Source organism: Ursus americanus, chromosome 12 (assembly GCF_024610735.1).
Source record: "Ursus americanus isolate L20-20 chromosome 12, mUrsAme1.1.p, whole genome shotgun sequence".
Classification (NCBI taxonomy): domain Eukaryota; kingdom Metazoa; phylum Chordata; class Mammalia; order Carnivora; family Ursidae; genus Ursus; species Ursus americanus.
In genome coordinates, this window is record NC_142138.1 from 18,279,222 (window position 1) to 18,295,722 (window position 16,501).

Sequence of the window (16,501 nt, forward strand, 5' to 3'; positions counted from 1 at the left end):
TCCACTTATCATTCCATTGGGTCATACATTTGTGGAATCATCTTGAAAGCCTATGCTATATTCTTTTGAATAGCCACAGAAAGCTTAGTTTTCCCTCTTCTGAGGGTCGTTGTAGCTAGTCAATCTGAAGTGACTCCAGATTTTGCAGGATCATTCATGAATCTGGTGCATTCAGTGTATTAGGTAAAGTGTTGCTACCAAACTTTCTTGCATGACTTGTAAAATATCTTTGAAAATCATTTTTATTTCATGGACAGAATTGGTAATTTTCTCTTTGCCCCCCCCCCCCGCCTTCCTTAACATGGTATCAGCTTGAGGGAATTAAGACTATATTTGTTTGATTCCTTTTAACACTCAGAAACACCTAATTGTGTCTGGTTACAGAGAGGAAATGGGCAGTTTTCTCTTTTCTTCATTTTTGTTTTTTTGTTTTGTTTGCTGGTTAGTATTTATACTCCTATCCTCATAGAATGTCTGTTTCCTTAAGTAGGCCTTCTTACACACGCACGCACGCACACACACACACAGTGTATGTACTGTGGTGGAACAGGAAAGGCGGTCCATCGAGATGCCTCTCTCCCTCTGCGGAAGCTGGAAGAGACATGTATTTCCCTGCTGAGATGTGGCTGGGGGTTGCATGTGACCTAAACTTGGGCAATATGATACTTAGCTTAGAATAGGAAGCAAGTAATATGAGTGATTTTATATGAATGGTGTTTATTCATGAAACCACAGGGCCTTACTGGGAGGTTCCTACTATGACATCATTCTGTTTCCCTGCTTCCTTGTCCTCTGGAGGTCTCCTAGTTTCTTTATGTTCCAAGTCCAATCATCGAGCCTGCCTGTGTTTTGTGAGATCTCAGTATCCCTTTAATAATTTCCCTTTTGCTTTAGTTGGTCTAAATTCATTTCTCTTGCTTGCTGCCAGAGAATCCTAATGAATAGTAAGGGTGATAAAAGTGAGCTATCTGAACAAATCATGAGCAACCAGGGTAAGATATTTGGTTCCTTCTGCACATTTTCTTGTCACCTGTAGGCTTTTAGCCTTGATTCTGAAAAGTTTTTCTCCTTCAGACTTCTTTAGCAAAGCACAAGACCCCTGAGCAAGTCTCTACTGAGGATCTCCAGTGTGACACATTTCCATTGCCAGACCATTCACTGGCTCTTGAAATGAGATTGCCATGATTATCTCAGAGGAATCAGGATTTATCCTGGATTTATACCTAGGGTGGGGGAAAGTCACCTTTCCCCAGAACGTGGCCTTATGGTGAGGGCTGGATATCTGAACATTAGGCCTTTGCCAGCCAGGATAAGGGGAGGGTGGCTGAGGGTATCTACTACATTATCTTTCAGAAAGAACTTCTGTGAGAAAATTATTAGGCTAAGTCATCCCGTCTATCTAGTCCTGTGCTCCCCACATCAACCCTTCCGCCCACCCGCACTGCCAAATATTTTATGAGCCACTTTTTTCTCTGCACACTGGCAATAATTATTTAGAACTTGCCTGGGCCCGCCTTTGTGAAATGTGAGTTACTCCCAACAGCCTTCATTAGTGATTGGCATTGTTTGGAATGCCAAGTAAATAAAGTTCATAATTCAATCATTGGTCATTTGTTTCAGATTCAGCATATTGCTGGTTTGGTGGTTTCATTCAATTGGAAATTGAAAACTATTCAGTCTGTTCATAGAGCTAGAGATGTCTCCTGGAACCTTTTCAGAAAGTAGTTTTGCTCCCACTTAAATATAATGATGTGCTTTATATGTGACTTCTGGTTCATTTATATCAAGCTTCCCGACCAAATGTTAATTCAGTGTCGTGTCCCAATTAACACAACAAATGTAGACTTTATTTTTTTCTATCCTCGAGTGTCTTACATCACTATATTTAGTGCAGTCAGAAAATAGTATGTAGGCCTGTTTAGCTGTGTTCATGTGTTCCTCATTTATTCATCATGTGTGTGCGTGTGTTTGTGTGTGAGAGTTCAAACAATGTGCTAGGCACTAGATTGTAGTTGTAACCAGTGTGTGTGTGTGTGTGTGTGTGTGTGTGTGAGAGAGTTCAAACAATGTGCTAGGCACTAGATTGTAGTTGTAACCAGTGTGTGTGTGTGTGTGTGTGTGTGAGAGTTCAAACAATGTGCTAGGCACTAGATTGTAGTTGTAACCAGTGTGCGTGTGTGTGTGTGTGTGAGAGTTCAAACAATGTGCTAGGCACTAGATTGTAGTTGTAACCAGTGTGTGTGCGTGTGTGTGTGTGAGAGTTCAAACAATGTGCTAGGCACTAGATTGTAGTTGTAACCAGTGTGCGTGTGTGTGTGTGTGAGAGTTCAAACAATGTGCTAGGCGCTAGATTGTAGTTGTAACCATTTTAGAACAGGTTTCAAAACAAGGTGAAGTCTATCTACTCAGCTATCCAGGCTGAATTCAGGGACATAACTTCTGTTTTTGACATAGTGCTGTTTTGTTGGCATAAAGTCAGATCCTCTGGGTTTACCGAAAGTGAATTTCCAAGTGGCAGGACCACAACAATCCAGAAGACAAAAATGATATTTAAGTGATAGTCTAAGTATTTCAAATATATTCTCATCACACTTGCACTTTCTCTTTGGTCTCACGCAATTTTAAAATTGTGAAATCTGTGTAACATGAACTCTCCCGTCTTAACCAGTTTTAAGTGTGTGCTTCAGTGACGTTACGTATGTTCGTGCTGTTGTACAGCCGCCGCCCCGTCCATCTCCAGATGGGTAAAAATCTGTACCTGGTTGAAAATAACAGTAATAACTCCCCGTTCTTCCCCCCGCACCCCCAGCCCCTGGCAACTATCATTCTGCTTTCTGTGCTTGTATTTAACTATACTGGGTACCTCATGAAAGTGGAATTATACAGCACTTGTCCTTTTGCTACTGGCTCGTTTCACTTGCCGTAATATTTTCAAGGTTCATGCATGTTGTAGCATGTCAGAATTTCCCTCCTTTTCAATGCTGAAAAATAGTCCATTGTTGGTATATACTTGTATTTATCCATTCACCTGTCAGGGGACACTTGGGCGGCTTCGGCCTTTTGATTATTGTGAATAGTGCTACTATGAACGTGAGAGTACAAATGACTTCAAGACTCTACTCTTGTTTCTTTTGGATATATACCTAGAAGTAGAATTGCTAAGTCATATAGTAATTCTATCTTTAATTTTCTGAGGAGCCTTCATACTATTTTCCATAGCATCCATACCATATGACATCCTACCAGCAGTGGACAAGGGTTCCAATTTCTTCACAGCCTCACCAACACTTGTTATTTTCAGGTTTTTTGGTAGTAGCCATCGTGTTGGGTGTGAGGTGGTATCTCACTGTGGTTTTGATTTGCATTTCTCTGCTCATTAGCTTTTCATGTGTTTGTTGGCCATGTGTATGTCTTCTCTGGAGAAATTTATTTTCAACTTTTTTGCCTGTTTTTTAATCAGGTTGTTTGTTTTGTTGAGTTATAGGGATTCTCTATATATTCTGGGTATTAAACCCTTATCAGATCTATAATTTGCAAATATTTTCTCTCGTTTCATAGGTTGTCTCTTCACTGTGTTGATTGTGTCCTTTGATGCACTGAAGTTTTTCATTTCGATGTAGTCCAATTTAATTGTTGTTGTTGTTACTTGTGTTTTTGGTTCATATGCAGGATATCATTGCCAAATTCAATGACACAAAGCTTTTCCTCTAAGTTTTCTTCTAAGAGTATTACAGTTTTAGCTCTTATGTTTAGGGCTTTGATCCATTTTGAGTTAATTTTGAATGTGGTATAAGGGAAAGATCCAATTTTATTTTTTGCATATGGTTATCTAGTTTTCCCAGCACCATTTGTTGAAAAGATCAGCTTCCCCCGCCCCCGCCCCCCCCCCGCCCACATCCCCACCCTGCCATTGAATGGTTCTGGCATCCTTGTTGAAAATCGTTTGGCCAAATATGTGAGAGTTTATTTCAGGGCTCTGTCTTCTATTTCATTGGTCTGTGTGTCTCTCATTATGCCAGTACTGTTTTCATTGGGTGAGACCTCCAACTTTGTTTTTCTTTTTCAAGATTGTTTTGGCTGTTCAGGGTCCTTTGAGATTCCATATGGATTTTAGATGGAACACACTCACTTTGCAAGATGTAGAAATGCTTCTTGGAGAGATCTCTGACTATGATAAATGAAAAGTTAAGGCATTCTACATACACATACATATACCACCCATTATATCAGATTTTCTCTTCTTCATTCATAAATTGTTGTCATGAGTTCATTGTGCTTGCCTGAAGGGTAAGTATGTTCTTATCGTAGCCCACTAATCTTTCTTTTACCATAATTTGTCATGTTCTTGTAGAGGTTATATTGGAGAGAGTATCTCATATTTATCCTAAGGAAGTAGTCAATAGTTGTTGGATAAATGCTTCAAGTAACATGTTAATGAAATCCTAAGAGATTTACAATTTGAATTATGGTTACAACTTTGATGGATGAGCAATAAGTGTAAAGGGTTTTATCAACAAATCCCTGTGTATAACATGTATGTGCTTCCAAGATTGCAGTGAAGTATTCTTGGAAGAATAGAATGAAGTTACTGAGAAAAGCTATGTAAGTAGTTTAGAAATGCAGAGGAGGGAGAGATTACTGTTGGAGAAGCGAGCACAGCAAAAGCTAGTTAATGATACCTGGGTAGATTTACATAGGAAAGAATTGAGTCCAAACTGCATGAACAAATTTAATTCAAGCATTTATGAAGTACCTTCTGTATGTCAGTTGCTAATAAGACCATAGAGTTAAATAAGAAGTTCTTTAAGAACTTCTAAGACATACAAATAAATAATTATACATCAAGCAAAATAAGCACCTATAGGGGGAACTCTGTGATATTGAGTTATTCAGATTGCATGTTCAGGCTTGTTGAAACAGAGTGTTTTTCATAATTGAGAAAGGAGTGATTTGGATTTTTTGAGACAGCAGAACAAGGAAACCAGTAAGGTTACTCTTGCCATAGTACAGACAAGGTGAAAAGTCCATGAATTAGGATGGGGGCCATGGGCCTAGAAGAAAAGAGAAGAAAGAATGAAGTCTAGAATGAAACCATCAGACTTAGTGATTTCTTTGGATATAAGGGTCAATGGGTGAATGAATTAATGGTAACTGAGCACTCTTAGGCCCTGGAAATTTAAGCATGTGAGACTGAACATCATGAAACCATAAAACAGTAAATGTTAACAACTGTTGTGCTTTGGTGCTTTGACATTGGCCTTATCTTACAACAATTCTGTTAGAAGATACTATCCCAATTTTAAAGATTTTATTTATTTGTTAGAGAGAGAGAGAGAGCCTACAAGCAGGGGGAGTGGCAGGCAGAGGGAGAAGCAGGCTCCCGCTGAGCAAGGAACCTGATATGGAACTCGATCCCAGGACCGTGGGATCATGATCTTAGACAAAGTCAGGTGCTTAACCGACTGAGCCATCCAGGCATCCCACCATCCCAATTTTATAGATTAAGAAACCAAGATTTTTAAAAAGTTGTTTAGAATCTTGCTTACATCTTAGTGATAGAATCTGTACCTTTGCCTAGATCCGCCTCACTCTAGGTTTCTTTCCAGAATAGCATAGTTGTCCTACATTGATGTAACAATGAATTAATTTTTTAATTGGGGCATTATTTACACTCAGTGCAATAGACTTGAAGTATTCAGTTTGTTGTTTTGAGAATACAAAACCGATACCTGTGTAACCATCAGCCAAAACAGAAATATGCAACATTCATGCATCCCAGAAAGCTTGCTGGTTCTCATTTCTGGTCAGTCCCTCTGGGCCCTAGAGAAAACACTTCCTGATTTATTTCATCATAGATTAGTTTAAACTGTTCTTGAACTTACGTAAATAGAATCAAATAGAATTAATTGTTTTGTGTCTGGTTTCTTTCATTTTACATAATTTTTTCAAGATTTACCCCTGTTTTTATGTGTATCTATAGTTTGTTTTTTCAGTTACTGAGTAATATTCCAATCTATAAACATACCATAATTTGTTGTTCCATTTTCCTGTATGTGGACATTTGGTTTGTTTCTAGTTTTTAGCTATTCTGAATACAGTAGAAGCATGACTTTTAAAAATAATTATTATAGATTCAACTTGTGTAGAGCATGTTGGAGTCAGGATAAACTCAGTTATGCTTCAGTGAACTTACAGCCAAATCTCAGTGGCTTGAAGCAACAAAGGTTTATTGCTTTATCATGTTACATGTCCATCAGGGTTTGGCAAGGGGGCCTCGCTGCTCACCTTGATCATTGAGGGACCCAAGGCAAGATCTCAACATGTATTTCTATGATTACTGATTATTTGGTTCAAGTTGTGACTCAGCTTTAAAGGAGAAGAAACGTACAAACCAGAGGTTCATGAACAGCTCTAATTACTATCACAGAAGAGTACTGAGGGAATTACACTCCACTGTATTTTTTACCATGCTCCCTGCACTATCATGTTTGATAAGTATTTTAAAGCACTTTACAGTCATTATATCTATACAAGGACTAGGTAATGAAGATATGACACTTGGATCGTAAGTATGAAAAGTTGATAGAGTGAACAAACTCAGAATCTTTCATGCTTCTTACCCTAAGGAAAATTATGAAAGAGCTTTAAGAGTAAATTGTGACCTAGTCAAACTTTTGGTTTGGGAATATTAGCCTGGATATATAAGAGAAGAAGATATATATGTTTCTGGAAGAGGCTGCTAAAATGGGAAACACTGTAGTGTGGTAGTCAAAAGAATAGATTGTGAAAGTAGACTGCCAGGTTTGAATCTCAGCTCTGCTGAATAGCTTTGTGAATTTGGTCAGTTTGCTTACCCTCTGTGTAAAATGAAGAAAGTAATTGTAATTACCATGTAGAGTTGTTACGAAAGTTAAATGAATTAATCTGTGAAAAGCATTTAGAACAGGGGTAGGTGATAAGAACGCAAATATTATGGCTTTGGTGACCTGTTTTCCAAATCAAAGAGTTTTGTCATGTATTCGTTTTCTCTTGCTTTGTAACAAATTACCACCAATTTAATGGCTTAAAACAACACCTATTTATTAGCTCACAGGTCTGTCAATCAGAAGTGTGGTACAGTGTAGCCGGGTATCACAAGGTATACCCTGCTCAGGGTATCACAAGACAGAAATCAAGGTGTTGGCCAAGCTGAGTTCTCTTCTAGAGCCTTGGAAAAAAATCAGTTTTCAGGTTCATCCTAGGTGGTGTCTTTTAGTTCCTTGCTGAATCTCAAATGAGGATTACTCTCAGCTCCTAGAGGCCGTTCATATTCATTGTTACATGCTTCCGTAATCCTCAAACCAGCAATGGTGCTTCTTTTTTTTTTTTTTAATGTTGGATACATCGATTGTTTTTTTTTTTAAATTTTTTAATGATTTTTTATTATATTATGTTAGTCACCATACAGTACATCCCCGGTTTCCGATGTAAGGCTCGATGATTCATTAGTTGCGTATAACACCCAGTGCACTATGCAATACGTGCCCTCCTTACTACCCATAGCAATAGTGCTTCTAATCTCTGACTGCCTGTCTCTAACCTCCACGCATTCCTTAGGGTTCAGGTAACACCGACTGCTAATTTCGGACATCAGGGCACTGAAGCTCTGAGAAGTGAAATCTCCAGATTGAAAGGACCCATGTGATTAGGTCAGGCCCAAACTGATAATCTTAACAGTCAGCTGTGCTGTATAGTATAACCTAATCATGGAAGTGAAATTGATCCTATGCAGTATGTAAACTAGGGGGCAAGAATCTTGGGAACCTTCTTAGAACCTAACACCAAGTACCAGTGGGTGTATTTTATAACAAAGTAAAATTGAAATCAGGAGGTAGATTGTGTAGAATATATAAATATATTCTATAGACAAGAAACTGAACTGGGGGTGTTCCTAGCATCTTTTTGGAGAAAAACTAAATTGACAGTCCCTGTATAGTAATTCCATTATTGTAATTGTTTATTTATTTAGCTATATTCCTCACTAATTGCTATTATCATCAAAGACAGGAATAATGTTTTATTCATCTTTGTACCCATAGTATAAATACTAAATGAACTAATACCTATATTCAAAATCAGAGCTATATTATTGAGTTTCAGCCAATTAAAGTAAATCCTGACCAGCTTAAATTAAAAGGAAAATGCATTGTAAGAATACAGGGATATCTCAGGGACTCTTAAGAAGGAGCCATACAGGGGCGCCTGGGTGGCTCAGTCATTAAGCATCTGCCTTCGGCTCAGGGCGTGATCCCAGGGTCCTGGGATCGAGTCCCGCATCGGGCTCCCTGCTCTGCTGGGAGCCTGCTTCTTCCTCTCCCACTCCCCCTGCTTGTGTTCCCTCTCTTGCTGGCTGTCTCTCTCTCTCTGTCAAATAAATAAATAAAATATTTTTAAAAAAGAAGAAGAAGGGGAAGGGGAAAAGGAAGAGGAAGGAAGAAGGAGAAGGAGAAGAAGAAGAAGAAGAAGAAGAAGAAGAAGAAGGAGAAAGAAAAAGAAGAAAGAAGAAGAAGAAGAAGCCATACAGCTGAGACTGAAGAAAAGGAGCCAGGATGACTCCAGAGATATCAGCAGAAGGAACGTCCGAACCCCCTCTTTAGCCTTGAGCATTTCCGTTGGTATTATCTAGCTACTACACTCTAGACCTTTGTATCTGTTCTAAATTTTGAGTCCCTGGGAAAGAATCTGATTGGCCCAAACTGAGACAGGTGTTTGCCCCCTACATCCACCGAGGTTGAGGCAGACTGTCATTGTTACACAGTATAGACATTGCTACTGTGATCCATTCAGGGAGTCACTGTGAGCTGGTCAGACAGCCCAAGAAATGTCCATTAAGTTGGCAAATACTGATAGCTGGCTGGCTAGAGGCAGTATACCGTCATTAATTCATTGAAGCAGCTCGAAAAACTCAGGGCATAGTTTTGATAGTTCTGCTTCCAAGTCTTTTTCTTGCCTTGTTAAGATCACTTTTATTCAACAGATATATAGTACACCTACTCTCTGTCAGGTCTCTTATTGCAAGCTTGGGGGAGGCAGAGATAAGATCCCATCCCTGGGCTTGGAGAAGGAGAAAGAACAGCACAGATAATTTTAATAGAGCACGGCAAATACAATGATACATGCGGGGTTCTGTACTCTGGAAAACTATTCTCTTACCCATGGTGGCACTCCATTATCTCTCTCACCAGCTGTTAAAGATAATTATAAAAATACCAATAAGCAATTACAATTTCTGATTGTGTCCTGTATGGGGCACCTGGGCCTAAGAAGCTTATATTAATTATATTGGAAAGGAAAGGAAAGTTATAAAGCAAGTAGACTTTATTCCTTATGAGAATCATAGGAGAGGAGGGGTGGGAGGGTCCCCAGAAGTCATTCAAGTTAACTGCTTGTTTGAAGTATAAATGCCTTCTCTCCTTTGGCTTCCCTCTTCCTACTCATTTCTCTTTAAAATTGTCAAGTCTCTGCTTGCTTAATGTGGAGGTGTGAACACTCCCTACTAAGTGGATTCTAAAGGATTATGAAATGTAACTTCTTAAAGCAGCTTCCTTCTCTCTATTGAGAGTAATTGTAGGTTTTCTATTTTTTTGTGAGGTTTAAAAAAATTAATGTGGAGTTTAAAGGCCATTAAAGTCATACTAATTTAGAGAAAACCATTAAATTATGAAGGGATAACTTGGCTGATTTGAAGTAACTTGGTCCAGGTAATCATGACTTCTCAATAAGAATTTATGTGCAGCCGTATTTTTAATGCTAGTAACCTTTGAAAGAGGTATGAAGAGCCATCTGCTTAATTACTGCCAAATATACTCTGCCCCATGAGCTCTGAATCTGGAGCAGACAGGTCCTGTTGGCTTTCAGCTCTAAGGTAGAGCTGAGTTCTGTTGTGTTACTCAATGAAGGAAAATGAATGAGAAAGGGAATTACCACTTTGAAAATGCTATTACTTATCCCGAGGTAACTGATTACTTCTTCTGTGTATGAGCAAACTGCTGAGAAATGGATTGTAGTCCCTGAAAAACAATAGCCACCTCTTAATGTAATCGTGCATGCTCAATGCATCTGTAATACTGTGGGAAAACACAGAGATATTCTTCATGCACTGTGTCACTTGATGGTTTTAGTTTTTCCCCCTTTTGCTTTGGTTTGGCTCATATGCCAGATAATCCAAGAATCTCAGAAGGTTAGAATAAGAAATGGTGCCTGGACTTCATCTCTTTATACTCTGCCTCATTCCAATTACATCAGCCCGGAATTCTTGCAGTTCAGTTGAATTCTTGCAGTTTAGTTCATTTAACAACTATGTTAAGTACAGACTGTTTGCCAGGCACTGTTTGCCCTAGATAATATAAGAGAGAGTGAGAAGGACATGCTTGCTGTCCTTGGAGTGTTTACCATCTCGGGGAAGGCAGATTGGAAGCACATTTCATACAATTCTCTTACGTAAATTACAAAAGACACAGAACTACGGTCGGTCTTTGTATAGGGTGCTATACACATACAGTGGAGCTCCTGGAAGGCTTATTTTAGGAAATGACATTTGTGGTCAGGTACAAAGTAGAAATAAGAACATAAATCAGACAAAGGATTTGGGCAACAGACATGCAGAGCAGAAGAGGATAGGGCTAGAGAGTGCCCTGAGGTAGCTGGAGCTTAGCTCCCCTGAGAAATGGGAAGAAATCTTATGTAGCTAGACTGGAGCAGAGTGAGCCAGGAGAAGAGGGAACAAGAGGAAGCCAGAGATGAGGGCTGGGCCAGATTGCTCAAGGCCTTACAGCCTCCCTAACAATTGTGGACTTGATCCTAAGTGTAATAAGAAGCCATAGGAGGATTTTAAGCAGGGGATAGAAATATAATCAGATTTATGTATTAGAACCGTAATAACTCTGCTCGGTGAAGAATAGATTGGAGAAAGGATTAAGAATATAAATAGGGAGACCAAATAGGATGCTCTTATATTAATTCTGGTGAGAAATGATAATAGCTACGGGCACCTGGGTGAATCAGTCTGTTGGGTGTCCAACTGGGTCTCAGGTCTTGATCTCAGGATCATGAATTCAAACCCCACGTTGGGCTTCACACAGGGCATGGAGCCTACTTAAAAAAAAGAAAGAAAGAAAAGAAAGAAAAAAATTATAATAGCTTGCCCTAAGATAGAATGGAAATAAGTGGAAAGACTCAAGATACGTTTTGAAGGTAGAATTAACAAGACTTCTTGATTGGATATACAGTTGAAGGGTTAGAGGTTTCAAGATTGCCTCCTCAGTTCCTGGTGGAATAACTGGGTGGACATTGTTGACATTTACCAAATGACGAGGATTGATCATGGAACCCTCTGGTGACTGAGTGGGAATAAGAGATCTATTTTATTTGAGATACTTGTAAGACATCCAACGGATATAGAAAGTAGGAGTTAGAGATAAGATATTAAGGTCAGAAAAAGACCTGGGCTAACTATGTGAATTTGGAAGACATCAATATATAGATGGTCTTTTGACTTAAGGGAATAACTCACCTGGTTGAGGCTATTGAACTTACACTGGAGAAGAAGGACGGGTAGATTATAAATTTAATAAAGAAAGGCATTTCAGGTAAAGGCAGTGATAGGATTAAAGCATCAAAGTAGGAATGACATGGACCAGTGGATCCTTTTCCAGTTGGTGAGAAGTAAAAGATAAAATGGGATTGGATTTTGAGGCCCTTCCAAATCCAGTAGTGCCTATCCTGAATATATTGGTCATATGGAGAGAGATCTGTGAGCGGCCTTAGATCTTTGCATACCAGAGAGAAACGTTTTTGTGATCTCCCTTGGTTTATGCTGTGAGACCTAAAGTCAAATGTCACATAAATCTTGAGATAATTATGTTGGTTTTGCGCCATGAGTGAGTGGTAAAGTTTAGATCTCCCACAGAACCACTGCGTATCATTTGCTGGTAACATCATGGAAATAGATCCAAATAATTAGAACTAGTATTATAGGAGTTGTTCTGTGCCTGTGACCCGGGTGATGAAGCTTTAGCTCCTACCGTCTCTGCTTCCATTAGGATGAGGAGGAGTGGAATTAACCCACAAAGCATTATCTGTCTGGATCTCGGCACTCTCCATCCATCACTCCTCCTCACTGTGTCCACCCATGGAGGGCCTATCGTACACATCGCATCATCCTTCATTTGGCAGAACAAAGTTAGAAGCCAAATGAGGAGACCGGGAACCTATCCAGTTCAAAGAACAAAAATGCTCTGGACATGAATGGGCCTAGAGGTTAAATGTGGCCATTTGAAAAATTTATGCTCCACAGTGCTGAAAGAGCTGATGTCTTTCCAAAATGATCCTCAGCAGCACCTGACTTACTGAGCAGGATCTAGCTAATCCCTGGCATCATCATTCTCTGTCACTAGTAACCATATCCCAGTGTCCCTGGGGTAATATGTACCTTTTTGTGCTTAATAGCTTTGCATGCTTAAAACCATATATATTTGTACATATTTTTATTCTAAGGTGCTTTGTATACATTTGCAACAGAAGAAGTGGTTGTAATTTGAGCCAGAAACTTAGCATTTGCTGTGTGCTGATTCTGCCTATTTTCACATCCACAGAAATGAAGATGCAGTCAATCAGATGGCCGTTGCTCCCTTTCCAGTACCCTCAAGTTCCCCATCCTCTCTTGAGGTAAGATGGCTCCTAATTAGCGTGTAGTGATTTAGATGGATTGGTCATGATTATTTTTTCCAAATCTAGCATTTTTGATTTTCAGCATCTGGTATTGCAAATTCATAGCATTTGTTAAATAGGGAATTTCCCCAATCAGAAAGTATTTGAGGTAGGATTATAAAGTAATATACAAATATTATATTTATTATATTATATGTTTATTATGTTTATTATATATTATATATATTATTATATTATATATTTATATATTATATATATTTATACATTATATATAAAGTAATATAAGTATTATATAATATATATATAAATATAGTAATATATATTACTATAAAGTAATAGGGGCACCTGGGTGGCTCAGTCAGTTAAGTGTCCAGCTCTTTTTTTTTTATGTTCAGTTAACCAACATATAGCATATCATTAGTTTTTGACGTAGTGTTCAGCAATTCATTCGTTGTGTATAACACCCAGTGCTCATCACAACACATGCCCTCCTTAATACCCATCATGTGGTTGCCCCATCTCCCCACCCCCCTCACTTCTATAACCCTCAGTTTGGTTCCCAGAGTCCAGAGTCTCTCATGGTTTGTCTCCCTCTCTGATTTCTTCCCATTCGGTTTTCCCTCCCTTCACCTGTGGTCCTCTGCACTATTCCTTATGTTCCACATATGAATAAAATATGATAATTGTCTTTCTCTGTTTGACTTATTTCACTTAGCATAATCCAGTCCCATCCATGTCGATGCAAATGGTGGGTATTCATCCTTTCTGATGGCTGAGTAATAGTCCATTGTATATAGGAACCACATCTTCTTTATCCATTCATCTGTTGAAGGACATCTCGGCTCCTTCCACAGTTTGGCTATTGTGGACATTGCTGCTATGAACATTGGGATGCATGTGCCCCTTCTTTTCACTACATCTGTATCTTTAGGGTAAATACCTAGTAGTGCAGTTGCTGGGTCATAGGGTAGCTCTGTTTTTAACATCTTGAGGAACCTCCATACTGTTTTCCAGAGTAGCTGTACTAGCTTGCATTCCCACCAACAGTGTAAGAGGGTTTCCCCTTCTCCACATCCTCAGCAACATTTATTGTTTCCTGTCTTGTTAATTTTTGCCATTCTAACTGGCATAAGGTGGTATCTTTTGATTACAGCTCAATCATGATCTCAGGGTCATGAGATTGAGCCCAGCTTTGGGCTCCATGCTGAGCGTGGAGCCTGCTTAAGATTGTCTCTCTTGCTCTCCCTCTACACTGCCCCCCACCCCTCCCCCTCTCTCTCTCTCCGCTTCCTTAACAAACAAACAAACAAGCCATGGGAAAAAATGGTAATAGATAATAATGTGAAACACATTAAAACTTAACATATGAATATAGCCTTCCTCAAAGTTCTTTAAAGTTTTTTCTGGGCCTATAATTTGTCCTAATTGAGCATTTCAGAATTTATTAGGAAAAAAATTATCTTTTTTTTTTTTTTGAGCTTTTATTTAAATTCCAGTTAGGGGCACCTGGGGGGCTCAGTGGGTTAAGTGTCTGCTTTCAGCTCAGGTCACGATCCCAGGGTCCTGGGATCAAGTCCCATGTGTGGCTCCCTGCTCAGCAGAGAGTCTGCTTCTCTCTCTACCCCTCCTCCTGCTCGTGCTCTCTCTCTCACTCTCTCTCTGACAGATAAATGAATAAAAGTAAAGCATTAAAAAAAGAACATAACAAAAATAAATTCCAGTTAGTTAAGTTACAGTGCAATATTAGTTTCAGGTGAACAATATAGTGATTCAGTAATTGCATACACCATCCAGTGCTCATCAGGACAAGTGCTCTCCTTAATCCCCATCACCTATTGAATCCATCACCCCATCCCCCTCCCCTTTGGTCACCATCAGTACCTCTTTCTTTGTAGTTTCAAAACACTTTAGTACCTATTATCTATGATCACAAGTATCTTTAAATAATTACTTTAATCTATTAATGGGGAAATGACTAGTACAAGATTGTTATATCACTTAGATCTGCTTCTAGAGTTAGACTGACATTAGATAGCTAACTAGCTATGTAATCAAGTATCTCTTCAGCTGAGGGAATATTACATTCTCTTTACATTTTTTATTTATTGAATTATTTTTTAATTCCAAAAAGAAATATATACTTATAACTAATCAAAACTAATCAAACCATGCAGAGTTACTAGAAAAAAAGTTAACTAATGTTAACTAATGAATCATCAAACTTTACATCAGAAACCAGGGATGTACTGTATGGTGACTAACATAATATAGTAAAAAAAACACTAAAATTTTAAAAAAAAGAAAAGAAAAGAAAAGAAAAAAAAGTTAATTTTCCTTTACCTACCTCCCCGAGGAAGTTAATGTTTATGGTTTAGTATCTTTCCATACTTTTTCCTTTTGTTCTACCACAAAAATAAACAGTTGTGTATGAATAATATCTCTTTTAGTAAAAACTCAGTTGTATAATACATTCTTTCCATTCAGCAAGTATTCAGTGAGTGCATATTAAGCATCAGGCAGTCTTGGGTGTTAGAGACATAGGTGTGAATAAAACAGAAGCCTCCTTGCTGTGGTTCCGCTTACATTCTAATAAGGAAATTAATAAATACACCAAGAGAATTATCCATAGTGGTCAGTGCCTTGCAGAGAATTAAAATAGGGAATGTAGCTTGTGACCACTTCAGTTGGTGTTCAGGAAGCGCTCTTGGACAAGGTGAAATGTAAACAAGATCAAAATGATAAGAAGGAGCCAGACACAGAAATAAAGGGGAAGAGCTTTCTTTGCAGAAGGGACAGAAGTAACTCTCAAGTGAGAACACGCTGGGGCATTTGAGGGATATGGCTAGAGGCATATTGGGAGCTTGGAGAGTGGTAACGGTGTGGGGAGCTTTGTGAGTCAGAGTAAGAAGTTTGGGTTTAGCCTGTGTGTGCTGGAAGCCAGTAAAGGGGGATTCGTTGGCTTGGTGTACAGTCTATTAGGTAGAGAATGGACAACTGGAAGGTAAAAGTAATACACTAGAAGGTGGAGACCCACATGAGACCCGTTTGCAGTTAGGTGAGGTTGCAGTTTCGTACTGGAGGCGAAGGAAAGTGAGTGGATTCTTGGTGTTCTGAATGTTGAATCAGACTTGATTGATTTAATGTGGGAGCTGAGAAGAAATAGAGAATCATGAATAAATCTAGATTTTTGGCTTGAGCAATTAGGTGGATAGTGGTATGATTTATTACAGTCTATTGAAGAATAATTGTTCTTCAACAGGAAAGCAGAAATTAAGAGGTTTATTTTAGATAGATTAAGTTTGAGATGCATATTATACAGACTTCTGGAATAGATTCTATTCATTGTTTTAAAACCTTGCTTTTTTTTGCTTAATGTAATGGCCATATTTTAATATGCTGTTATTATACTTTTTTTTTCAAACTGACAAATATTCAGATGATTTTCCAATGTTTTGCCAGTCAAAGAATACCAAAATAAAGATTATGAGTGTGTGTGAGAGAGAGAATTACTAGGTACTAGTGCTTTTATTTCTATAGCAAAGATTCCCCCCAGAGTACAATTGCTGAGTCATAAGCTATACAAGTTGAAATTTTTCACTTATATTGACCACTTACTATCTGACAAGATTATAGTGATAGGTATTGACGCCCCACAAATAGCCATTTAGCCAAAGCTTGCCAGCACTGGGTATTTTCATTCTAATTAAGACCTGGGGTGGCAGAAAGAGGGGCCCCAGACCTGTACTGCTTCAGTTCAAATCCTAGCCTAACTGTATCCTAGACACACGGTCTT

General features: G+C 38.7%; 1 protein-coding gene across 6 annotated transcripts in view; it reads left to right on the forward strand.

Moving 5' to 3' along the window:
- Nucleotides 1-16,501, forward strand: part of PATJ (PATJ crumbs cell polarity complex component) — a 345,082-nt gene that overhangs the window by 229,948 nt on the left and 98,633 nt on the right. For all 6 annotated transcript variants that reach the window (XM_087865951.1, XM_045802203.2, XM_045802205.2 and 3 more), the window contains exon 30: nt 12,633-12,705. In XM_087865951.1, coding sequence (XP_087722077.1) covers nt 12,633-12,705 — 73 coding nt within the window. The remainder of the gene's footprint in view (nt 1-12,632; nt 12,706-16,501) is intronic.